At 43.0% G+C, this 27292-nt stretch overlaps 1 protein-coding gene across 2 annotated transcripts in view; it reads right to left on the bottom strand.

Annotated features, from left to right (window-relative positions):
• Positions 1-27292, bottom strand: part of MAPKAPK3 (MAPK activated protein kinase 3) — a 47364-nt gene that overhangs the window by 4596 nt on the left and 15476 nt on the right. For both annotated transcript variants that reach the window (XM_048316092.1, XM_048316091.1), the window contains exons 3-9: positions 9596-9735; positions 8701-8765; positions 6513-6592; positions 4964-5087; positions 3441-3516; positions 3137-3261; positions 1211-1296 (exon numbers count right to left, since the gene is read on the bottom strand). In XM_048316092.1, the coding sequence (XP_048172049.1) occupies positions 1211-1296; positions 3137-3261; positions 3441-3516; positions 4964-5087; positions 6513-6592; positions 8701-8765; positions 9596-9735 (696 nt within the window). The remainder of the gene's footprint in view (positions 1-1210; positions 1297-3136; positions 3262-3440; positions 3517-4963; positions 5088-6512; positions 6593-8700; positions 8766-9595; positions 9736-27292) is intronic.

Raw genomic sequence — 27292 nt, 5'->3', positions numbered from 1 at the left:
TCGCTGTAGGTGGCAGCTTCCTTAGCTATTAGGCACTCACTCCATGAAATTCCTCACCTGCTGACTTCTGAAACACCTTCTTGGGGCTTCAAACACTTAAATCTGGAGGTATTTATTCTGAGCAGTGATTACACTTTTATTTGGTTAAAAAGGACTCCGAAACATTGTCTGGAGTCTGTTCTACAGTCTTTACAACCTCAGTTTCTCAGCTTTCACAACTCTGAATGACAACACCTTTCTACTTCATCAGGATGCCCTACAGATACATTTCATTTGATTCCAAGGGCTTTCAGATCCTGCAGCAGGCATTGAAGGAATGGGGACTATCAGCCACACCTCTGCTTCTGCCCTGTCGTCTGAGGATCAGCATAGACACACTAACACCAGGGGAACAAAGGGCATTCTACAGCAGAAGTGATTCTGTTCCTAGCTGATGATTTTTTAGGCAGCAAGAACAAGACTGGTATCTTTTTAGACACAAATGTGAGAAGCATAACCTACTATTTTGAGGGACACCTACAGAGCAGAGATGGTATCATGAAACTCAGTCTTGTAACTTCTGGGATTCATGTCTCTCATTTGAAATAGTCTGTATTGTATTAACACAAGTACTTTTTTCTTTTTTACCCCCAAAAAATTTTCTAAGGAAAAGTAAATTCAACCAAGTCATACAATGAAACCTGAACTGGGACCATTAATAGCTCTGTGTACCACCCTACCAGGGCAATAAGAGACCCTTGCTCCTCCCCCATGCATTTCCAAACTCTGCCAAGGATGAGAATTCCCACTGAGCACAGGAACGTGTTCACACTAACATAGCTATGCACAATGGTGCCTGAGACCACTAATAATAGCTCTTCAAATCCTGCACCGATGAAGTAAGCACATAGAGTTTATTTTTATATTTTTAAAGAGAGTAACACATGCATATGCTGCAGAGTCAACAGTGACTGCCTGCTCACAGAACACAGAGACATCTTGGGCTGTTGCTTCCAAGGACACGACTGTGGGTGTCTCCCCTTGTGTGTCCTCTGGTAACACCAGGAGCAATTGTGGCTTTATGGGCAGGTGACCCTCTGTGGAGGGCCCAGGAGGTTACTTAAGGGAGCAGCAGTAATAACCATCCTCCTCTTGCTGTGCTGTGTGGAGCTACACCTAAGTTCTGCATGTAAGAATCAATTCATGGTGTAAAAAGAGATATAAGACTCACATTAATCCAAGGGTGATTCATGAACTGAGAGACTGTCATCCTCTCTGTTGGGTCAGTCTTCAGTAAATGGCGAATGAGTTGTTTGGCTGAAAAACAGAACCAACAGGGCATGGTGTAGCCTAGGACTGCATTCCCAAATAACCTTGGGAACACAAGGACCTGCTGAATGAAGAAACACAATTTTGCAGAACTGAAAACATCTCCCTGTTGCTGTGACCATGTTAAGAAACCATGTACAGTGGGGCAGGTCACTGTGTTTAGAGGGGCATCCAAACAAACAAAACATCCAAAACAAGAGGCAAGAAGAAAAGGCCTGGGGATTCCAGCTATGCTCTCTACGTCACCACACCAACTGCTTTGAGAGCAACAGCTGGAGGAAAAGAGAAGCACAGGAACAGAAAGCTGCTAAGCTGCCTGCCTCATTATGAGCATTATGAGCTGAATGAATACATAAGCTGATGTTTTGAGAAACGATGGAAGACAACAAATAGCACAGGCTGTGGAATAAAGGGACAATGAACTTTGACAACTGAGAGGCCACTAAAAAGACAAAAAAAATCAAATAAATGGATTACACAAACAGGCTTTGCAGCAGCTTTCTGTGAACATGGGATCTGCCAAAGCAAGAGCACTAATAAGTAAGATACGAGATGGCAAGAGTCTAGACAAGAGTTTCATTAATGTGGGTGGATAGACTGGAAATACTGCATCCAAAGAAGTTATTCAGAGGGACTTACACAAAACTTCCTTGGGAAACCTAGAAAAAGTTCTAAATAAGAATTCTCTTTTAGGAACATCACATGCAAGATGACTAAATGCTTGTAAGAAGTTGCCAGAGGTACAAGTTTAGTTTGTTGAGAGAGGCTGCAAAGGACAAGAACAGCACCAAGCAGGGAAAAAAGCAGCAGCCTGCTGAAGGTGCCTCATCAGCCTGAAGAACACCCACAAATGAGATGCTCTTAACAGGAGCAAAGGTAGAGGCTCCCTATCTCCATCCATGCAAGCATACAGAAACCCTACACACAGTCCAAGTACATGTTCTCTCATTGAGCTCCTCTAGCACGTTTTTAACTGCTGGAATATGAACAAGACCCAAAGCAGAGGAAATATTTAGCCAGAAACCCATGACTAAAACATCTCCCTCAACAATGTTCAGCAGGCTGTGCTGCACACAGAGCCACAAGATCCAGTGAGGGGTGAAGATGCCCCAGAGCACAACAGGATCCAAGGATAATTGTTACTGCTAAACAGCAGATAAAAACAGGACACAGCAATGTAAAGGGCTTGTACGAAAAACCAGGTAAGCCCAGACATTACTGACCCTTCTCTTTAATATGACAGACAGGTGAGACTTCCAGCTTATGAGACTGTCAGGATAAGAGGAAATCAAAAATACCCACTTTCAGGACACTGATTTGAGCCCAGCAGCTTTTGATCAATGATTTATATACAAGAAATTGTTGACCTCGATTGAAGTGGTGGCTGGCAAATTCCCACACCCCAAAAAGCTAGCATGAAAACTTGCCATCCTTGCTGGCTGGATCTCCAAGCAGGGCAAAGACTGAATGAGTTCTTAAAACAGTTTGCCTTTCTTCCAGCTCAGCCTGCATTGGAGCTGTCCTGGCTGTCTCCTTTCTAAGGATCAGAATTTTCTGTTTCCAGAGGGTTTAATCTCAGCATTCACTAGCACTAGCTGGATTTTCAAAGAAGGTTTTCAGTAGTCATTTACTTTTTGTAGCACTGAGGTTGCTGGCTGGTATCTGAGTTCCCAGTTGTTCTCTGTATCACCTAACAAAAAATTGATTTAAATTGTAAAAGAAAGGGAAAGAAAAGCTCAGACAGATTTTTAGAAATAGTCTCTTTGTAAGCACTGCAGCACTGCACACAACCATGCCCACACTCATCAGCACCAGGAAGCATTTTTACCTTCCTCTGATACTTCAGCCCACTCTGGATTGGGAAATCCGTATTGCCCCATCCGAATTCTTCTCTTCATCCCTGGAGAAATGGCTTGACCAGTGTTAGAGTAGAATGGAGGGAACCCACACAGGCTGTAAGAGTGGACAAAGGAATTTTCATAACTAGGAAAGTCCTCTTACCTCTTAAAAAGTTTTATTCAAGCTCATATTCTACTGCAGGCTGCACAATCCCAGTGCACAACTACTTGTGAGTGCAGATTTAACAAGTTGTGTTCTCTTTCTGTTCACCAGGTTTCTTCCCAGATACTTACAGAATATATGTGATGACACCCAATGACCACATGTCACATGATTTGTCATACTTCTCAGGACCAAGGACTTCTGGGGCTGGGGAAGATTAAAACCACAAATTAACAGAGTACCAGATATTCCTCTTCATCTCCATCACCTTGTCAGTAGCAGCACCCTTCAATAACAGGTATCAGAGGCATTAAAAAAATGCAACTCACTGCAGGAACTGGGTAGCATTTTCAACTGACAAGTTCCTAAAAGCATCTAAAGTAGCTTTAAAAAGGAGGAACAGAGCTGGAAAGATGCCCTACTCCTCACCTTGGTGTCTCTCTGCTCAAGAGAGTACTAAGATTAACAAAAAGCAGAAGGAGCTACAGCTAAATGCGTGCAGGGAGACACTGCACTCAAAGAGGCAGGAGCATATGTTCCAGCAATCAGAATAGAAAGGCCCTACTGGAGCTGTGATAAAATTTTGAATGATACCTAGGTGGTATGTTTAGCTCCTGCAGCTACAGGGCACTGTACTTTTCTTTGGCCTCCAGAGCACTATATTTTTTCCACTAAGTAACAAAATTAGACAGAGATACATTTAGAGGGGATTTTTTTTTGTCCCCTGGGGCAGGTAAACCGGCAGGGAGCTTGATTTTGTAAGGAAAATGATTCTTTAAACATATGAGCAATCATGCTGGTTTATAAAAAGGTGTTGAGAAGGAAAATGTCAGCTTGTTTATACACAAATATAAAGGCATAAAAACATACGTGTGTAAACTCCTTAACATTTTATCACCAAACCCAGCTTACAAAAATACAGAAGGAGGCATGAGAAAAAGAGTATTGCTAATGTGGTTATCTGCTGCCAGTGAATAACAGTACCTTTCAATACAGAAAACTAGACAAGCTTTAATCAGAGAAGTAATTTTTGAACAAATTAAGTCCTTTTTCCAGCAAAGAAATTCCAAGCACGGACTGCCCCAGTGATACCATATGATGAACGACTATTAACTCAAGACTAAAACGAGTGCATAAAGGATAGACTGCTGTGGTATTCAGTACACAGTGCTTCAACTTTGGACAAAATGAAGGAAAAACTCTGCTGCAATTAAGTCACGTTGGTTCTTTATTATTAATTCCTCAATCTGCCAGCTTAACAAGTTTTATAGCTGAGGCAATACTCTTCTCTCTTATTGCATTAGTTTAAGCTAAGGAAAGTTTTGCAAGGAAACACCCAAATATCATGAAGCTCAATTCAAATTATGGCTCATATTGCATCATTCAGAGGAAACATCAGGATTACTTCAAGTGTAATCAGAAGAAATTCTCTCTCTCTCCTTGTAAACCCTCATTTGTATCTCCTGTGAAGGCTGTTTCCTCAGACAGAAAGCAGGAGCAGTGAACTGTACTGGAACCAGACTAGGTTTGGGCTGGATCCCAGTTTAAATCCTGCAGGCTAACACTTCACATTACAGCCCCAATAGAAGATTTCCCACTGCTGTAAGGGAATGAATGACTGAAATACAAAAGAAATGTGCCTTGGATAACTCACCCACATAATAAGGAGTGTAACAGGGGGTCTGCAGTGCATTTACAGTGGTTTCTTTGGCAAAGCCGAAGTCCGTGAGTTTGAGCACAGTATCTTTGTCTTTAGATGTGTAAAGCAGGTTTTCAGGCTGGAAGGCCACCAAAAGAGGATAAAGAGGACAATTAAGAGATGTCTCTAATGAGCTGACAGGTCAAACCCACCACCAACATTTAGGTCTTCTTACTTCTATCACATCCCCGCCAAACACACAGAAAATTTCCTCCCACCATGCAGCATTTTTCCTCAGACTAAGTATCAACATCCTTCTTAGCAAGGTATCTGGGAGAGCAAACCACAAGATCCCATCCAATGGGTAACCAGTCTGGCTTCTTGAACCTCTCCCAGTTCTCTGCACTTCCTGGGACTGATCTGTGTGATGACAGCAGCTGATCTGACACCACATCGTGCCTCAAGCAACCGAGGGGTAGGACAAGGGAAATCTTCAGCCAAAGCCTCCATGAGCAACTGACACAACTCCATCAAAATTAAATGATGTAGACACAGTCCTGTTGCTGCTTTTCCCTCCTCTGTCTCCTGAAGCCAGAGTCAATTCCACTCCAGCTCCACACTCCATAGAGGCAGAAGTGGCACAGAGGGAAATACAAGCTCTTGTGTCCAAGAACAGGGACAACAGGGTATTTCCATTATCTACAACTAGATCCAGCTCCTTTCCCAGTTTACCCCCTGGTGACACCATGATGCGTCAGTTCTCCCTCCAGCTAAACACACAGAAACATCTGTAGAAAATCCATCAGCTCAGAGCTGTGGAATGAATCTGCTCCCTCAGCCTATCATTACATGTCCTGCTCTCCAGCACATTCCATCCCATGCCGTGGCCCTGCACTGGAAATGCCGGGGGTGCAGCGAGCTTGGTTTTGCTTGTGCTGTGCACTTCACAGCATGAACACAAAATACAACACTACAAGCTCTGTCAAACCTCTGCAACAAGATAGGGGTTCAAACTTTACCTCATTAAACACTGGCAGCAACTGAGATCTCCCTATTTTCCCAAATATTCACACACTTATTGAAGTGGGTTAGATGCATGAAATTGGTATTATTCCTCCCAAAAGTGTCTCCTTTTTCTGAAGAAGGTTTTGCTGTTTGGGGGCTCTGTGGGGGTTTTTTTTTGTTCTTTTTTTTTTTAATGCAAGCATGATGCTGAAAACAACTAATAACTGGCAAAGACTGTACATAGAGGCATCTAGTATAACTTCACTTGGAGCAGTGTTATTTTCTTGCTAATTAATGGATTGCAAGTGGGCAGTACCTCTTTAACTACGCATCTGACTATCATGAGATTTTTCTGCATTCCATACACAACTGGAAGGCATTAGCACACATGAATATTCCAACCTTGGACTAGTTGCAAACTAGTGAGCAAATCCTTTCTCGCACCGGCAGAGGAACAGGAACACTCTGATTGCACTCCCAGTTCTGTTAAAATCACTGCTGCCCAGGTTTTTTCCTGCCATGAGTTCTATTCCCCTGCGCACACACCTTGGAGCCTCACCTTGACATCTCTGTGTGCGATGTTCATGGAGTGCAGGTACTGGATGGCTGTCCCAATGTCTCTCATTATTTCAGCGGCCTCTATAAACACAATTTTAGAGAAAGGTCACATTAATATTCCCACTGTAACTCAGGGACAGGCTTGGGAATGCTTATGGCTTACAAACAGCTTGCTAGAACACAGGGCAAGCATCAAGACTGGAGAAACCCTAAAATTAGCCCTAACAGCTGTGTTTTGGGTTTGCAGGCACCAAGCCCCCGACTGCCCGGCTGCTCAGCCCTCCTCCTGAGCAGGCACTGCAGCCCAACAGCTCAGACTCCTCGGGAGCTTGGAAATTCGTGCTTTAATTTGCTCACCAAAAAAAGCAGCAAGAGCAGAGCAGGTACACAAGCAGCAACTGTTAAGAAAGGAGCTCCAACCAGAATATATCTGTAATTGTCCAGGACATGTCCTTGGTTGTTTGAGACAGAAATTTAACTTTCAGTTTCTAGTTCAGGGGTAGGAGGAGGATCTAACGGATTTTCTAAAAATAGAGCAACATAACAATATAGTAATTTTAGGACAGGTCACATCTTAATTCTTCACTGTCTTTAGAAGTTTTTCATCGGGAGGAACAAAATCAACAGTTCTGTTCAGCAAAGCCCAAACTACCACCTCTGAAATAGTATGTTTCAAAAACTTAACAGAGCCCCACTGGGAAATTCTACTGGTGGAGAGCTGCCTTGCAACAGCAGTGCTCTGGGAGTCTGGAAGGGTTCAGTTACACAGGGAGGGGTTTCAGAGCAAGGAGGAATGACATTCCCATGTGAGCATTATATCACATCTCCACTGACAGGGAAACAATAGAAACTTCAACCTGATCCTCTGGGTTCTGCATAGGCAGAACTTGTACTGTAACCTGGAATCCATTTTCACATGGCTTGAGATTGAAACTATACAATCTCAGACAAGGACAATCAGAATGCAGTAACATTCCTATTCTTTGGGGAAAACCTCGCACAGCCTCCTCCTTCCTAATCCTAATGGGAAGCTGTGGCTATCTAAACAGGCAGTGAACCTGGGGAATCCAGTGGCACAGGGCTCATTTATCTCAGGAAACAATGAAGGTGGTTTTTTGTTTAACACTCCCAGGTGATTTCTGCGTAAGTATTTATAATGTTATACAATGCCATATAATGTAGAAAAATAATGTTTTTAGTAGAGTGCAGTCACTAATGTTCACGGAACCAGTTTTCTCCCTGGAATTCGTATTTTAGAGAAGAACAAATAAAGTTTCTAAAAATGCTCATTTTCCCTGCACAAGTCTCTTATAGGACTAAAAATGATTCACCCTGGGCTAGGAAACGCAGAAGAAGAAAACAGACTGGCCTCTACACCAGACCTGCAAAATAAGTCACAGTAATTTACAAGCTCGTGTATTTTTCTGCTTCTAAACACTTTTTTCAGGCCAATAGTTGCAAACACTAACACCTTACAAACATTAATGGTTTTACTCTGAGCAGAAATAAGCTCGTCTGCTGTGAGGGGGCAGGGAGAACTGTGGTCAAGCAGACCTGTGGTTCTCTGTCAATAATAAATAGCAAAGACAATAAAAAGGGCAAGACTAGTCCAGTGCAAACTCTGTCCCTGTCTCATGGCAGGGCTTTACACTTGCTCAGCCCCTCCTATAGACAAGCAGGTTTGTTTGCATTGTGGCTAATGACACTTCCTTTCAAGTAGTGCTTTAAAATCCTTGGATAGGAGATGTTCCATCAGATGTGATTTGCTCATTACACTCACGACCCAACAGTGTGGCTGTGCAGTGATGCTGCTTGAGGGACAGCCAAAGAGAGATCGCAGCAGGAGCTACACTGATCATGTCAGAGGTGGTCTGGCACGAGACCAGGGATCAGAGGAACAGACACTCTCGTGGTACAGAAATGAAGAAGCTGAGCAGATTTGTATAAAGATTTTTCTCTAAACCTTCCACATTTTGCCTGAACTTGGCCAGTTCTCATAATTCCTGGTTCTCAGGAACTTTTCAAAATCACTCTTAACACACAGTGGGAGAAATAACAATAACAACAACAACAACCATAAATGAAATCAGAGAAAAACTCCTAAAAGGAAACTAAGCCAGGGAACTGAGAAATGGAGAAGAAAGAAAAAATCTTTCACGAACTTTAAAATTAAACTTGCAATATTTCACCTCTCTCAGTGAAAGCTTGGTCTCCTCTCTCCTGGATCCTGCTGAACAGCTCTCCTCCCTCCATGCTGAAACAAAGAACACAAAAACCCCCACCTTGTATTAGCAGAAAGGACAAAATTAACACCTGACTGTGCATCATATAATCTCACAGAACCACAGCAGGAACAAATAAAGATTACAGGCTGCCTCCTATGCCAATGCTCCCTAAACATCACACTCACTTGCATCAATGCAAAAAGCCATTCTGGTATGGCATAAACAGAAAACAAAATAAGACCAGAGAGTTTTGATGCTTTCTGTTTAATGTACCCTGTCACAGGCAGCATGACACACAACACTGGGAAGTCAGATATGCTGGCACTGGGAGGCTGACAATAATCTTGTTTCATGTGAGGGGTGCAGAGGAAGAAAAAGAAAGAAGCAAAGACACCTAAAAGAATTATTTGTCCTCAGTGAAGAGGACAATAACTGTGGTATTGCAGACCAGGGAGAGAATAGGGAAAGTTAGAGTCAAAATAGTTACAAGACAGATCACGTTGGATCATTGGATTTACATCTGAAGTTGGAAGCCGATCACAACCAAAGCAGAATGCATTTGTAAAGATGCATCTTTCAAGAGTGTATTAATCAGTCAACACTTTAATGAGGACAATTGCTATGGAGCACAATGCAAATTTGTTTTCTGGTTAAGGTTCCTCATTCTTCCATCACATAGGATGGCTGGAATAGCTGCACACTTCCTTACCAGTTCCATAAAGGGAACAAAAGATTTCCTGTGCAAACCAAAATCCTGCTGCTGAGAAATCCCCCAACTGCCACCTAAGCCAACACATTCTCCCACTCCCTCCATCCCTCCAAAGGCAGTGCCTGGTGAGGGGCTGCTGCTGGTCCCTACCATTCCATGACGATGAGCAGGCATCTCTTTCCATGATGGATATTCTCATAGACATCCAGGACATGGACAATGTGAGGACATCCTGAGGCTCGCCAGTGATACTCGACCTCCTGACGGGCTTTGGGGTTGTCGTACAGGAGCTGTGGAGACAAAGGAGAGAGCAAAGTCAGCGAGGCACCATCATCCTGCTATGACCTGGCACCAGTATGCACTGGGGCTCAAAGATGAGCTCCAGATGAGAAAACCTTCTCCAGTCAAAGGATGAGAATCCATCACAACACATTCACCTTCTCTGGGCTGTCCAACTTGTTAGACTGAGGAATACAGAAACAATTGGTCCCTTGGAACTAGAAGGGCCTTGAGTGACAGTGAGGAGAGATTTTGAATCAGAGATGGAGACAGATCTATCTTACCCACTTCCGGATGGGAAACAGCAAATTTTTCTTACTTGTTTGCAATACTTTTAAACAGAGAATCCCCCTGCTAAGGACAATAACCCTCCTACCTCCCCCCAGCTGCTGGGAGAAGAGACTTCCAGGTGGGTGCAGTGCAAATCCCTGAAGAAGTTCAGGGAGATTTGAAACAATGAGGACTTTCACAGTGACTCTGAATGCGCTGTTTAAATACTACACATATTTCTGACCTCACCAGAGTATGAGAGGGACCTTTAGCTATCTAGATGCTTGAACTTTTTTCTGTCACATGTAAGGCCAGTTTATTTTAAAGGCACTGATCTCTAGAAGGGCAGTAAGAGCTCATCCTTCCTGATCCTGCAACCTCGTGCACAAGAAGTGTGTCCCTTCCTGTCTGAAGCACTGCTCTGTACCCGACACCACAACTGAGCTTTTGTGCAGTAGGGGCACATTGCTGAATCGTGCCTGTTCCTCTCTGCCTCGTCTCTCCAGACACCACTAACACTTTGTGACAGAGCCTCCCTTTACTGCACATTTATACAGCTCCTGCACAATACAGCTGTGATCTGAGTTTGATACTTTATGCCCTATGGTAATAATCATGGTGATGATGGAGCAGCAACAAAACTGATGCTATATAAAGCATTGTTAAATGTAGTGAAACAGAATAAAAAACAAGCAAAAACCAATCACCTCTGATATATTTGTGTTAGAAATGGCTCACAACAACTGTGGGGGAACTGTTAGCAGATAGGCAAATAAACAGTATTGTTGCTGCACTATTAGGCCTTAACCTGAAGCTCTTTCCACTCATGTATGCTGTCAGGTCCCAGTGAAAGCACAACTGCATGATAATTGCTGAAAACAAGAATTAACATGTAACCAACCTGTCATTAGGGACCTATGAATCAGAACAGGAAACTGAAATTGTTTCCATCCGATAGTCAAGCCACGAATGGTGTCACAGGCACCTTCAATACAGGCAAACACATTTTTTAAAGGTCACAGGAAGTAAGACACAAATTCTGTTTTCTTTATTGACTTCAATACAATTTACATCACTGGGAATAAAGGCTTACACCTCTTTGCTGCTTCAACATCCCTTTCAGCAGGGCAGACACAGTAACACAGCAGGAAAGGTCTGTAGCACTTCGTACAATGCTGGGGAAGTGCTCAGGAACGACTGGAGAGAAGGTAAATGGCTTCTCTTCCAGGCTGAGAACAGGAAAAGGGTGACAACTCCTCTGCTGAGTGCACATTTTTGTTTTTCTGTGAAGCACACGGAGTCTGCAGGAGGGGCCAAGTGGGCTCAGGAGGGCAGCTCTGTGGCTCTGTAGCTGAATGTGCAGGAGCCCCACACTGTGACCACCCTGGGCCCCTCAGCCGGGCTCCAAAGCTCGCACACGGCACCAGATTTTCAGCAGAGCAAGGAGCTGCAGGAGCTTTTTGGCCAAGTTCATTGCCCTCGCAGCCAACCTACTTCTGCACGGCTGTCATTCTGCACCCAGAGCACACCCCTTTGAGATCACTATCTGCCTCTTCCTTCCTGCTCCCGCCTGGCTATGGCCTCATTTCCAACACAAATAGCTTCCTAGAGAAAGAGATGGCTCCAACTTGGACAAAGAGCCCACTAGTGAGTCCAAGTGCGGTTGCTTTACTTCTTTCAGCTGTCAGCCCATTCAGTAGCCTTTCCTTCACAGCCACTGTGTTCTAGCTCAGTAGGACTGTCCATCAGCATTTTCCCCTCTGCCCTTCTGAGTTTGGCTTGAGGTCTCTTCAAAAGTTCAATTACATGTGCCACAATAAAGCCCAAACACCCTCAGGACTAACCAGGCCTTACAGTGTTTATTGCTTGGATATTACTGGATTAATGCCACTTCTGAGCAGGACACTTCAAAAAGCTTCTCCTCTATTCTCTGCTACTGATCAGACATTCCCATTCTCTATATTAATGTAACTACACTATCATCTGTGTCTCTTCTGCTTGCACAGTGCACACAGAGATGCTGTTTTTCATGTTTGTACCAAGTGCTTATGAAAATTGTTTCAGAGAATTGAATTCTCACTCTGAAGAGCTTTTACAAGGCATTTTGATGCATACAAGGATGCTGCAGTTTCTTTTCTCCTTCCTTCAAGTAAGTTTTGTACACTCCTTCGTGCCAAGATTGAATGTACTCATGTCAAGATGACACCTGGAGGAGCAGAGAAAAGGAAATTCAAAAATAAAGAGCAGATACACATACCAAGTAACATCTGATATACCAACCGTTAACCTTTGGATTTCTCCTTCTGAACTTCAAAAATAAAATAAATCTTCTCTTTATGTCTAAAACTGGAAGGCAGAACTGTACCTTTTAAGACATTTTAGAGACACAGACACTCGTAAAATGTAAGCCAGGCAGGGCTGAAAGCACCAATTTCTGCAAAATTTAAGTGATTATTTAGAAACACAGACTAAAATTTTAGACTTGTGGCTAAATATCACAAACTTGCAAAGAATCTAAATTGACATTTTGCCATCTTCCTGAGCCCAAAGAGCAAATGTGCTTCTATTGCTGCAATAGCTTTGATAAGACTTCAACCAGGTTCCCTGATACTGTACAGAAGTGCAGAGGCAGTTGTGAACAAACCCAGAATTTCAGATCAGTTTTCCAGTGCTGCTGGTTTGAGGGAGGAGCAGCTTTGGGAACAGGAGCCCCCAGTCACTCCCCTAAAGTTCCCTCGAGGTTCAGCTGAGTCACAATAGGCTGTGGGCAGGATCATGAACCAGCCCAATTTCAAAACCACACAAACCCCAAGAGACGTGCTCCATCTCCCAGTTTCTCATGAGACCAGATGGCACAAAGCACAGCAGCCTTTGCACAACTATGAGGGGATGCCCATGTGTGTGGTCAGAGAATACAGTTTGCTGCTCAGTACAAAACTGGAGTATTGCTGGAGCTCAGCATCACTGAACCACTGCCTAAAAGCAGCAGATGAAAAAGGGAGGTCACCAAAAACAGGGGTGATGGATAGAAGGCAAGAAAGTACAGGATGTGATTCACACAACTCTCCTCAATATCTGAAAAAGCTGAAGAGGGAAAAGAGCAGCACAGTGGGAGTGCTCAGCCTGTTCCTGAGGAACAACAGGGCAGATGCCAGCAGACACTCCAGGATGTGCTGCCAGTTCAGGGCCTGGGCAGTGCAGGGAGGCCTGAACTCTTATTCTGGGGCATTGGCCTAGCTTGGGTTGGGGAGCACCTGCCAAACAAATTCTAAACTGCAGCTTGGAAGGGTGGCTCTGTGGAATTTCTCCCTGTGCAGAATTTCTTGATGGAAAGAATAAAGAAAGAAAAAAAAAAAAAGGCTAAAAAGTGACTCAGTATCTTCTAATAGCTTTTCCATTGATTCAGTGCAGTGTACACAGGGAAGGACAGCAGGAGCCCTCATACCTTAATGGTCTGATCTATAGAGGAAATAACCTCAGGACTCCAGGGAGTGGCAAGTGATCTTCTGGACTCTGAAACTGTAACAACTGAGAGAGAAGATATCCATGGGCATGGGTAGGCAACAGGCTAAGGACAAGAAACAACCACTTCTCAGTGACTTTAATATGCACTGCCAGATTACACAGATTCCTGTCAGACCTGCTATCTGCTCCCTACATAGGAGATTAAGACCTCCACATATGCTTCTTTATTTATTTTAAACTTCAGCAGCTCTTCCTAGTTCCAAACAGGTGCTGTGCTTGGATTAGAGGTGTTACAAGCTCAGTTCTCATCTACTCCATGTGCTACAATAAAGCAGCATCTGACACTGCAACCATCTCCTTCTTATATGCACCAGTTCCAGAATCTGAACTCTCCTTCCCTAGGCAATCAGTTTTATAATCTCTACGCTATCTTCCTTACAGGAAGGCTTCCCATTATTAAAGCAGAAATGGAACCTGCAGAAACTTTCAGTCCTAGGGGTCCTTAGCATGCAATATTGACAGGTAGGCACTTATATCTAGCTTATTTATGTTTCCAGCTGGGAAATAAAAGGTGTAAGGGGCTAAATGTGGGCCTTTTTGCTTTCTTTCCTCTTTGTGTGTGGCTGTTACAAAAATGCTGAATCCTACAAATAAGCCTTGGGAACTGAATTCACGCTGATGCACAGAACCTGACACCACTTGCAGCAGAGCAGTTCTTCCAGTCGCTCTTTATTCAAGAGGGGTTGATGGCAAAAGAGGCTTGGATAAGGTTTCTTTCATCCCCTCCCTCCCCTATGCTACTAAAAGAAAAGGGGGGAAAAAAAAAAAAAAACCAAAAAAGATCTTATGGCTTTGGACATTTTGTCCTTTATTACATCCTGATTATTTCCACTACATCTATTAATTCAATGTTAACAATCTTTATCTGTTTCCAGGTCTCTTCATGAAGGATAAAGCCATCCTTTGTGTTAGAACACTCAAGGAATTGAAATGATCAAGGTTTCCTTCCTCGGGCATCAGCACTGCCCGTCAGTCGAGCTGCAGCACCAACCACGTGTGTGCCTGCAATGGCAGCCCAGCGAGTGGGGAATCCACTCCTGCAAATCTCCAAGAAAGCACTGATTTTATTCTTTAAAATGAAAACTATACAACACACTTCTGCTTGAATTATTTAGTACTGAAGCAGCAGTCTACAGCTAAGGGATAAACCAGGGCAGGCACAGGTAGAGGGTCATCTGTAAACCTTCCACTTTTCTGCTGTTATTTCAAATGCAGCTTAGGCTGTTCAAAATTAAACCTGCTCAGAGGCTTCATTGAAACAAACCGTCAACCCAATTCCTGCAGAGCTGTCCAAGCTGCAACACAGCTGGCATTCCCTGGCCCCTCCATGGGGGCTCAGACAGCTAGCCAGTCCCAAAGGTGGGCTTCTCCAAGCTAATAATAGGAACAACAGTCGAGTAGCACAATTTTCCAACACTCCTGCCTGTGGTATTGAATCCTTTTGCTCACCCTACTGAGTGTCAGGGTTGTACTGCCTGCACCGAAGGGACCCTTCTCTATCCACCTCTTCACTCTTCCAGTCTCTACTCAGCTAATCCCTGGGAATGGCAGAAGCTACAGCAGATCATTGGGACCTTGCCAGCACAAGTGAATGTGCAAAGGACTCAGGGAGGATTCCTTGCACGTGGAGTCAGAGCCATGCTGAAACCAGCTCCCTGCTGACACACACGGCTTCAAATTCCTTCAGCACGTGTTTTAAAGGGAAAACAGGAGAAAAGAGTAGAATAGACAAAGATAAAAAGAACAGGTTAACAGAGAGATGGGGTTTTTTTCTAAAAGTCTGAGCACTGAACGTACAGCAAATCTGCTGAAGAACTTTGCTTCTCCCGCTTCTCCATCCCTAGAGAGCACACACCACATAAAGATTATTTTGCTCCAAGCCTCTCCCCTTGCAGTGAATCAACCAGGTCTCTCAAAAATAACTTTGGTGTGGTTTCTGAATTTTATTTATTGTAGCAATACTCGAGTCACCACCAGGCACTCACCATGACTCTACAACCTGAGGTAAATAAATGAGACATAGCACTATTAATGCTCTAATTACACATGCAACTAGCCATTCACTCTGCAAAGGTCAGCTGTCTTTGCTCATAAATGTTAGTGGAGATACAGGGAATGCAACTGAAATGGCAAAACTGAGGGCCAGGATACATTTCAAAGGTATCCCCTTGCACACGTGAGGTTGGCATAAAAGGAAGTACAAAAAGGAGCCAAAATGCCCACAAAGAAAAGTGACTTTCCGGATACTCTGATAATCTTACACGAATGTATTTGAACTGCAGTGCCAAACACAAGCAACTGTACATTCAATACCATGGGGTGTATGTAGATTGAAATAAAAAGCATGCTACGTGAACCATAATATTACTTTGTATTTTAATACTGTGCTTGTTCTGTGTGGATGAGAAAATAATTCCTACTGGCACTGTTAAGATTCCAGCTATTCTCAGTTGTGACAGGCTACAAACCAGCTGCATGTGGCTTCTGTTGTATTCAAAACACTGAAAATGGATTTTAAAAGAAAAATAAATCACCAACAGCTACTAACATGCTGCTACTAGACAAGAACATCCTCAAACACTTGTTTATACTAAAAGAAATCAGCTGCTCTCTCTACCTTCTCCTGATGACAATTTCTACCACAAAATGCTGTTTAGCCAGCACTGACAACTGCATTCAACACCTGCAGTCAATATTCAGCAGCTGGGGAGACCTGCTGTAAAGCCCTTTCCAAAAGCCAGACATGCTAATCTGTGATTAAAATAAAATAATCTCTAGCTCTGCCACTATTTTTACTCTTCCTAAATTCCCAAATTGATTAAAACGAAATCTAAAATCCCAGCTGAAAATTATGACACTTCTTACCTTGTAATTTCACTCAAGTGTCTGATCCGAGGTTTGCCTTTAAAAGGGGAAAGAAAGAGAAAAAAAGAAAAAAAAACCCTCAACACAAACTTCACTCCTGACAGCCATGAGTTCATGAATTCTGGGAACAAGGAGTCAGCTGACTTAGCTTCAGTAATTTATACAACTCAATCCTTGGCTGAGCAAAATGAATGCACCTTGCTTGTGAAACTTTGCTGTGTAAGAAAATTCCAGCAGTACAAAATACAGTGGCACTTCCTCATATCTTCAGCCAATCAAACTTTCCCTCTGCTTTGACTTTAGCTACTAACAGAACACTAAAATAAATTCAAGACTACAATCTTGATCTCTAGGTGTCCAAGATCCTTATGCTTTGAAACAAAGCAAATAAAGGATCACTTAAAACTTTGAGATGTACACTATGGCCAGGAGTTTTGATACCTGCCAGAGTGAAATCTCCCACAATGAGGACACATCTTTCCTGTCCAGAGTCAGAGTTGTCTTGGGGCCAGTCTGAAGCTGAGACACAGTTTTCCACAAGAACTATGGCCATCCTAAAAAGCTCTTTGTATTTTCTGAAGTGCCAGTTGTATTTCCTTACCTTCGACGTTCTTCTGTGCAATGTGATGCAGCAACACCTCTGGAATACACAGCAGCACTTTTCATGACCAGGAAATGGGCTGGAATGTGGTTCTGCCAGGATGTGACCCTCTCACACACTTCCCAATACTGACAGACACAGTTCCTAAGTTCCATTTTAACTGCCCCTAATCCTCCCTCCTCCCAATATATTATACCATGCCATTTTTCTTATATTTTGTTATATTTTTGTCTTACACCTCTGTTTTTCTTTAATAAAACCAGAACTCCTCAATAGCATACCTAACTAGTAGTAACATTCTACACATTTTCCACAGAAAGAAAGGGAAAGAGCAAATATAGGTATTATTCCGAGTGCTCTAATGCCCATTTCAGTGGTAACTGCCATGAAAATCACCTGTACTGCTGTGTGGGACAGCAGAACAATGATATCAACATTAGCAAGCCATGGCACAGCTTTGCTGGAGCAGAATGTGGCAGAAGGCACCGAGAAGATCTAAGTCCAATGTTCTCTTTTCCCAGCCTTCACACCAATCAGCAGTATGGAAATTAACACAGATGTGATAATACTGAGCAAGGTAGAAGAAGAAATTAGGAACATGTTTAATCTCATTAACCACAGATAACAGTAGCTCTGAGAGAAACCCAAGCTGTCCCCCAGCCTTTCTCTGTATTTTTTGCATGTGTGACTACAGTCAAGAAGATTAAATCACCCAAGAACTCCCAGGAAGGCTTTGACAGAGGCTCTTCAGGGTGCCTGCTGGACTCCTGCTGTAGCCATTTGCCATGTGTCTGTCTTTTCACCCTTCTCTGCCCCCCAGCCCCATTTTTGGACAGTTGACACCTTAATGAGCTTCCCCTCATACCTGCAGCTCTGTTCTCCTCCACATCCCCACCATTTGGCACAGAAATTCAGAACAAAGATACTGTCCTGTCATACCACTGCCCACACACCTGAACTCCCTTTTAGCTGACTTCCCATCCCTTTCCACATGAATTTCAGGTTGCCATCCATGCATGCAAAGCTTGGCAATATGCCACCCCAGGCCAGCTCTTTCTCAAACAGAGCTGTTCTTCCTTGACATCTCCTTCCTCTACACCCACATTTGTGCATTCTGTCGAACGACCAAGCAGTGTCTCTCTCCTGCTGCATCGTCTGTTTTAAGTATTCCTAAATCATCCAAGAACCCAGAAATAAACAAAGAACTCTCAAATCTTCCTTCTCCCATTCCATGGGGCTCATCTACTTCATTTAAGCATTACCTGAGGGGGAAACTGGCTAAATCCCTGACGACAGTGGCACTGACAGCAACTCTACCTCATGTCTCTCACAGCAGAGATACTGAGATTTGACCCAGTTCTTGGGAATTTGACTGAAGTGACTCTGGCCAGTGAAACATCAAACATTCAATCCTAAAAGCTGTCACCTGTGGCCATCTGACTTGTCTGCAAGAATAAAACAAAGCCCTAAAGCCTTCAGCAAGGCCATCTGTAAGATTTCTCTAGTGCATCAAATCACTGCTATGTGTTTTCACATTCATGTCTGTGCAAGCTCTGCTGTCGGCATCGTCAAGCAAAGATCTGTATCTAAGTCACAACTCAGTAGATAGCTCTGGGGATGGAAGCTTAATAGTCCTCCAGGCATAAAGATCCCTGGAACTGCTTACTGTGTACAGCAATAACATGATAAAGAATAGTGTGACTGTGAACAGAAACAAAACTATGCGGCACTCAGCAGAGCTAGAAATGCAAAAGAAGCCATGAAGAGAAAAAGTAGATTGTTCTCCCAAGACTTCTTGTCCTTATTTCATCTGAATATATGTTCTAAAGCTAACTAAACCATTACACAGGAAAGGCAAGGAAAGAAAAGAAAAATACTCTGGGGGGAGGGGAATTCAACAGGCGGAATCAACACAGGCAAGTGACACTGCAGTAGAACTGTTATTTATGTTACAATTCTCATTGATGGCTTTTGCTGGGCGCACTGGCTCAGCCGCCCCGGGTTACAGCTCTGCTTTGCCACAATGGCAGCAGAATCCAGCAACCAGATGCACAACCCTCCTCTCAAGCCCCACACCCCTGGAGCAGCTAATGCCTTACAGAACTCATTACTTGATTAAGTGCTCTTTAATATCCACAACGATGGAAAACACTTCTTAGAATGCAGCTGGAATCTGCCAGTTCATACACAGCCAGACACTCCTTTACACTTCCTTTCAGAAACCTTAAATGCCCTACCAGCCACCTTTAATGAAGGTCCCCTCACCAAGTAAATGCTCCATCCTTCTAACCCACAGCCTCCTGACCACATCTCCTCTTCTTCATCCAAACCTGGCATCTGCCCAGCCCATCCAGGCTCCCACACCCTGCCTGTCCGAGCACCCGAGCCCTGGAGACTCTCCTGCAACAGCTGAGAACTCCTGTTCCTGGTGAGTCACAGCTCCCAGCTATTCCAGGCAAGCAGACTTTATTTCCCCAGTGATCCTGAGGGCAGGGAACATCCTTCCATTTTGCTGCCCACTTTATTTCAGTTTTTAGCCACCTTGCCTCACTCTAAAGATTTTCCCTATACCAGGATATGCTGTGGAGTGAGAGGTGTGAGCAGAGGGCTCCTTCCCCCAACATCCATGTTCCATTTCTTTGACAGAGGTTAGAGAGGAATGGTTCTCATTCCCTGCAACCAGCTGACAGGAAGCAGTCAGGCACCACAAAGGTAGAACAGAGCAGCTTAAATGGAAGGGTGTATTTTTGCCAAAATCAAGAGCATTTCCTTCACATTCCTGAATAATTTCCTCTCTCCCCCTGCCTTGTGTTGGCTGCCTCATGACTGTACATGAAAAAGGAAGAGGAGGAGGATCTCAGGAATATTTGGAAGTCTGATGTTTTGATGTCTCGTCTAAAGTAACACCATGCTGAGAGGACTGCACAGGGGTCAGGAAAAAGAGATGTAGCAAAAGCACTGATTAAAAACAAAAATCATTCCAGGAATTAGATCCTTTTCATCTTTCCAAGCTGAAGCATATCAGTTTCCCTTTCTTAAGGCACTGTCCTTCCCCTCCTCTCCCTGCAGTAGTAGCTGCCTGTGGGGTACACTGCAATGTTGGCTCACTTCCACAAGTCAGCATGTCTGAGACAGAGTCTGGCTTGAGGCAGGGGGAGGAGGGAGTGAGAAAGCTGGGGCAACAGAAAAGGGACTCAGAAGCCACCTGCCTGCTTCCAACTAACATCAGTACTCTGGAAACAGCTGCCCCATGAGCGTGTTCCTGACTCCTGAGGTGATAATTTCACAGAACCAATGTGTGTTCATCCAGTCTCATTCTCCTGGATGTGGCACGCCAAGGAAACAGCAAAACATTCCTGCACTAAAGCCATGTTAACAGGGAAACAGATTGTCTGAGAGTGCAGCTGCTGGTCCCTCCACAGAGCTGCTCCAGCACTTCACGGCAGGCAGTGGCAAGGGGAGAAGGCACTCAGCCATGATGCTCTTCCCTCTGGTTGGGAAGACAGATCCCCAGCTGGAGACTGGAAAGGTAATGGGAATTTACAGATTTTGAACATCCTGCCACACCCCAGAAGATCTGGATGACACCTGCTTAATATGTAGGATTTTGTCCAAGACCTGTCAGGTGGTGGAAATTTAAACATCCATGGGCTAATCCTTCTCCCATCACCAAAAAAGCTTTATGTTTATTTATATATGGCCATATAACACTTTCCCAAGCAGGGGCTGCTTTGAAGACCTTTAGAAACCTCTCTTGATCCGTCTTCACCTTTTCATAACCAAGGGAGGGGATTATTTGTTTGTAAATTCCCAGACACACATTTGACCCTCCTGCCCCCCATTAGTCACTAATGGAAGTTAAAAGGGCTGCTCACAACCAGCAGGAGACCAGCTCTGAAGAGCATCCCAGCAACCCTGCCACCTCAGGCTTCTCCACTCCCAGTGCTCTGTTTTGGGCAAGGGAGGAAAATCCCTGAAGGTCCAGGAGAAGAACATGAAGACAGTGACACATTGTTCTCATCACACAACTATGCAGGACGAGCTCAACCAGGTCAGCAAATGCGATCCCTTTCAAAACACCTGGTAATACTAAATGATGATACTAACTCTTGCAGGATCTGGAGACATTTTTCAAACCTTAATGCATTAAACCTCAAAACTCCTGAAGTCTCAGTTTCTTCTTAGCAGTGACTATGCTAAACTAAGAGGCTGTGATATTTTGAACACGGGAGGGGGGGTGCTCTGCCAGAATTCATAATTATCTATCACTATCTGTATTTCCAACTGCAAGATTAGAACTATTTTAGTCAAAACTAGAAGTTTCCACATGCAAATATACAGCAGATTGGTAGAAAAGCATTCATAGGTCTTGGACAGAACCACCATGGAAAAGTACCAAGAGACCCAGGATTTCCAGATCAAATAACCAACAACCAAATTCCTATTAAGTCTGGCTGCAGAAATCTACCTCCAGATCCTTGCTCTGCCTGAATTAGATGAGGGTCTTCCACTTCACTACCTGAGTCCTTCCAGCTCTTATAGAGAACTGTTTGCATGCCTACAGTGTGCAGTATCTCCCAGTTTTCACCCCTGAAACACGAGCTGGCAAAATAGGGACATAGCCCTGAATTCCTCAGAGCCCAGCTGAGGGGGAACCACTGTCTGTTTTGGGAAGGGTATGGCTATTCTCACTTCTTGTGAGGAATTTTAAAAGCTCCTGGGTGTTTCTAAGTGTGGGGAATACAAATTGTTGTATTGGATAAAGCTTTCATGCAGTCACAATACCATTTCCTGCTCAGTTTTAAAAGAGGTATTTCCAAAACCAATTATCACCCAACAAAAGAAAAGGTGAGTCTTAGCAAGAAAACCTCCTCAGGGATACACGGATTCATTACAGGGTGAGGGGAATTCAGAAAAGAGCCTGAAAAAGGAAGACACCCCTAAGGCAAGTTTCATGAGAGTGGCAGAACCAGAGAGCTGCACCCAGACTCTCAGGGGATGCCAGGTCAGAGCTGCATTCACTTTCTAGATTATACAGTGCCACAGCAAGAACTACTGGAAAAACACTGCTGCTATTTCCCAAAGGACTGTTACAGCAATACCTGTTTCACTCGTGTATCCTGGGGAACCTTCCGTGAAAAGACCACAAGAACGTGAGATGTGGAATGTGAAAGTGAAGCCTCTCCATAACTCTGTAACATGCTTACTGAGGCAATTTCTAATAAAGGGTAATCCAGCCTCTGAATCAGAAAGAAAAATTATCTTGCCTGTTGAGAAAGATGGAATAAGATTTGGCTGCAGGAACAGGACTGAAGTCTGGATGCTTAACTCAAATGATTAAGTGACTATTTTTCATGACCCAAATTCTGGCTACCCTAGAATAGCACCAAACCTACAAACCAAAAAAATAATGTTATAAGGAATAAAGTTTAATATTCAAATGAAGCAATTATTTAGAGAAGCTATAAATGAAACAGAAACCAATCCAAGAATGTGAATCAAATGAAGTGAGCCACAGAGCCTGCCATCCTCCTTTCGACAGGTCGGGAAACTTTAAATTTAACATATACCACAACCCCACCTCCTCCTCTGCCCATAAAAGGCCTGGCTGCAACTTTCAAAGCTGCGCAGTGCCCATGTCTTTGGAAACTTGTAAATAAATTCTCCCCACCTTTGAGCTCTGTTCAACTCTGCAGGCCTTGGCCTTGAATCCCTGGCTGTTTTGCAATGTGTGCAATAACTTTGTTCTCCTGGATACAGCCATACAGTTGTCTTACATACCTTGCAAAAGGTACAAAGCCAAACAGATATCTGACAGAAGAAAAAGACAGAAAGATATTTAAATCCCAGTGCTCTCTAGCACTTTAAAGGTGAAATTTAAAGGTTGCATTCTGCAAAGATACCATCAAATGTAAAGATTACAGATTTATAAATAGTCTGTAGTGCTGTACATTCTTGCAATATTTCTCAGTCCAGATTTCATCTAGGCCACATCTGATAACATTATCATCTCTGACTATGTAAACCTTCCAAAACACATTTGCTCTTGCCTGTCCTAAAATCCAGGGCACCCAGTCAATAGTCACATTCCTCATTCTATCTTTCCCACCTCCTCTTTGTCTGTTAATGCTGTTGCCATAGATTTTATTATCAATAATCTATTGATATTCAGTGTGGATTTATTATTTACTGTACCTCTTGCTCAGACATCTTGTTTCCAAGTTTTTATGATTTGGGCAAAGTTAGTATAGAATTTACTGTGGTAGCCCTACCAATTCAACCCATGAAAGAGAGCAGGCATCACATCCACAATCCCATGCCCTCCTCTCTCTGTCCCAGCCCTGGAGCCTCCCATCTCTCCTGCAATACCCCAAAAAGGATCCTTTTCATTGCTCAGAGCTGCCGATTCCAAAACTCAAGCAGTGTTTAAATTTTTCAGGTGCATTAATATTCTTTTATCTAGTTGAGCTGTTAATGCCAGGCCAATAAAAATTAGAAAGGAAAACCCAGCTTATACAGTTTATTTTCCCACCAGGGCCATTTGCAGTGTGCACACACAGAAGCACCTGTAAAAGAAGCTTTGGCAGCTCAAAACCCTGAAGTTTTGATCCAGTCTAGGGAAATGAGGTAACTTTTGTAAAGAAAAATGAAGAAATAAAAACTGAATCATCTTCTTTGCATGTTCATGACTAAAAAATAAATCATTTAGCAGCAAAGCAGACAAGGCCCAGGTTGCAGGTTTTACTGGAAAGGCTTCAGAGAAACAAGGGAAGAACAGTGAGGAGTTATCAGAAGTGACTGATGGCAGCATCAGCAATAACCTGAGCAACACTGACGTCCTGAGCAGCGTTCCTTTTGGGCTGTTGTGTGACACTCTCTCTGTGTGGCATTGACTCCAAGGTTCCTGCAGCTCATGGCCCTGGGATTGCCTGTAAGATTTCACCATGGATTTTTCTGACAGAATAATTTATTTACATACATGCAACCCATGGACTGCTTTGGCTTGGTCAAGAGCCTAAGCTGGAGACTGGACCGAGGAATCTCAGATCCTTTTCTTGGTCACAGACTTCTTTTGGGACAAAACCTGTTTCTGGATGTCACTTCCTCATGTTCTACTGCAGTGGGGTGCTCTGGCATAAATTATTTAGCAATCTTCAACAGAGATGACAGAAACTGTAATAAATCCTAATAATATAAATTCTGTGCGCACAGCAGAACTGAGCAATTCCATCAGTTCTGCTCTTTCTAGAAATTGTTTTCTCTGAACCATTTAATACCCTTTCAATAAATACATAATAAATAAAATGTTGCAGAAAAAAAAAGAACCATTAGTTTACCTTCTACTTGCTAACAACAGGCCTTTGTGATAATTACCAAAAATACAGGTTTTATAATATGATTAAAATTGCCCTTCTAACATAAGTGAACTTCAGGATTAAGGTGCTTGAGTAACCTGAATATTGCTCCCTTTGTATGTATTAAGCACAATATTATTACACTATTCTCCCCTCTTTAACTTTATCCTTACAGAAGAGTACAACCTGAACCCAGTCAGGAGGCAAGCTGGGGTGCAGAGTGACAGGAACTGCCATCTGGAGCCTCTCCCATCTCCTCTGCATTTTACACAGATAGTGGAAAGTGCAGTATAAGAAAGAAGCGTCTTGTGGTTTAACCACAGCTGAATGCTACTCTCAGAAATCCGGATTCTCCTCTTGTTCTTCCTGGTGTCTCATGCAATGCTCAGGAAGTCAGCTGAGCCACACAGGTAGTCTCTAACTGCCTATTCCTCATTTCCCAGAGCATGGACTGTGGCCTGATTTGCCCAAGTCCTGGGCACTCCCAGCTGGGGCACAGCTTGGATCTAAAAAGCTTGATTGAGCTCAAGTGCAATCTGTAACAGTGGGGGGAACCAAAACCAAGCCACCCTCATCTGAGATATTTCATATGCAGCTCACAAAATTCAGAAGAATTTCACAACTTTAACCTATTCATCTTCTCCACATACACAGAGACAATGCAAACATATCTTAAAGCCATGTTGTGAAAATAACAGTGATCCAGCCATTAGAGTGAAAACTCCTCAAAGCACAACCAGAGGAAATGAACAAAACAAACCCAAAACCTGTTTTCAGACCAGATCTAAGCTAACCTGAAATAAAGAAACCCTTACACTGAACAATGATGATGAAACCAGCTATTGAAAGCAATCACTTGCTACTCTAATATTTTTGTCTGTGTGCTGAAAAATCCTTAAGTGAGGTAGAAAATACAGAGTGCAAGACAGTCAGAAGTACAAACACAGCATGGATCCTGACATCTCCTACATCTGAATGCTCAGTTTACCAACACAAAACTGCTGTTTATGAGGGAGCTTTGTGCATGTGAGAGCAGACTGATCACTACAGATTTGGAACTTGGCTGAACTTGGGATGATTTTAAGGGTGACAGGGCAAGACACGCCTGGAACAAAATTCGCCCCTCAATAAACCTCAAATCCAAGTAACAGGCAAATCACTGGACCCTAAATTTGTATTTTACGTAGCCAAAACAACTTTTTCCTCTGGTCTTATTACTGGAAAAGGTTGAAAAATTTCTGCCCAAACAACTCTTGCAAAACTATTTCAGTTCAGCACAGGAAAAACCACCCTTCAAATCTGTCAGAATACTAAAATGCATGAGGCCATGCAGACCAAGGCAATCCCACCAGGAAGCAAAGTGCTTGGTCCAGCCCAATTCTGCCTCTTTCCAGAGGCACAGTGGAGCTCCCTGGAAAGAGCACTCACAGCATTGACCTCACAATAGCATCACTTTCCATTTTTTACATGAGAGTTTTCACATTAGTCACAGATCTGATGTCTTCACCAAGATAAACCACTCTCTCAACTTACAGATATTTTGCCTGAGCAAGGACAATGACTTTGGTGGTTCTTTTTGTTTCTTTCCACAATGAACTCTGATACTGCCCTAGAGGCTAATTACATCAGGAAAGTAATCAGTATTCTGAGATGCCTTTTCCTGATGCTGTCTTCAAACCACATCTATTCAGCTTTCATCACCGCTCTCCCTTCAAACACCCCTTATCCAGAACGATCTGCTCTTGGAACAATTCAGATGCTTGATGTTTCCTTGATAGGCAGTATCTGTCACTTGATGCTGAGATTCGAAGGCTGCAAAGGCAGTTCCATCCACACATTAAGTGGTTCCAGCACTACTGTAGCAAATCAGATCAACCCTGATGCACCAAATTTAACTGAGGGTCTCTATAGAAAGTTCTTTAACTTCTTTAATGCCACTGTGCTGTCAGTTATTAATCCCCAGAAGGGATAAATTCAAGCATCAGCCTGCATTAGGCTCAATATTTTACTTCTGCCTATTTCTCTCGTCTTCTGGAGAAGTCCATGTCTTCCACTTTGTTTTGATTTTGTAACACTGTATTGATGACCTTACTGTTATTAATCTGTACCTCATACTTCTGCTTGAAAATCATTTACAAAAACAGAGGAATCGATGACTTAATACAACCCTCAGCATCTTTTACTGCAAATTCTTCATTTGCTTTGCTCAAATACAGCCTAATTTTTCTGGTGTAGTAAAGAACCAAAGACTTCAATAAAAGACTTGCTACCTTTATTAATGCCTGATTGATCCAATGATCAAAACTAGGAATTATCTTCATTTCAGCATTATATGACACAAAATTGTGCCACTACACTGCCTTCAAAAAAATATGTAATTTTCTACCACTCTGATTTTGTTTTATTTTAACTAAAATCATAAAATCAATAATTCTTAGACTCATTTATCTGATTGCTCTCTTCTTTCAGTAAGGGTCATTAACTCCACGTCTTTCAGCCTCACTATACTTATTAGTTGGTTTACTTTCCTCAGTTCTACTGGGGTATACCAAATCATTTGTGTACCTTACCTTTTTTGTCTTACAAAGTCTACAGGTAAGTAATTTCCTGCCTCTTTTTCTCCCATTTCAAGCTATCAATAAAATAGATGAAATTAGAAGATACTTATTTCACACTTCCTGACTTGTGGAGTAAGGAATAATACATTATATTTTAAGTAGAGAATTTTAAATAAATGTAATCAAACTAAAGAAGTCCGAGACTATTGGGCCAATTCTATGGCTTTTATAATACTCATGTCTCTTGCTCCAGCAGAGAGACCCCAATTCAACTACAATGTCAGGGAAGAGGAAGCCATTTGCTGCCATAGTCAAAACTCTCCTAGTTTTCAGCAAATTAGATTTAGATTTGTTTTAAAGTGAGGGAAGAGCCACAGAATGTTCTTTCCTCTCT

This window comes from Corvus hawaiiensis, chromosome 11 (genome assembly GCF_020740725.1).
Source record: "Corvus hawaiiensis isolate bCorHaw1 chromosome 11, bCorHaw1.pri.cur, whole genome shotgun sequence".
Taxonomy (NCBI): domain Eukaryota; kingdom Metazoa; phylum Chordata; class Aves; order Passeriformes; family Corvidae; genus Corvus; species Corvus hawaiiensis.
Note: the sequence above shows the minus strand (reverse complement) of the source record. Positions and strands in the feature narration are given on the sequence as shown.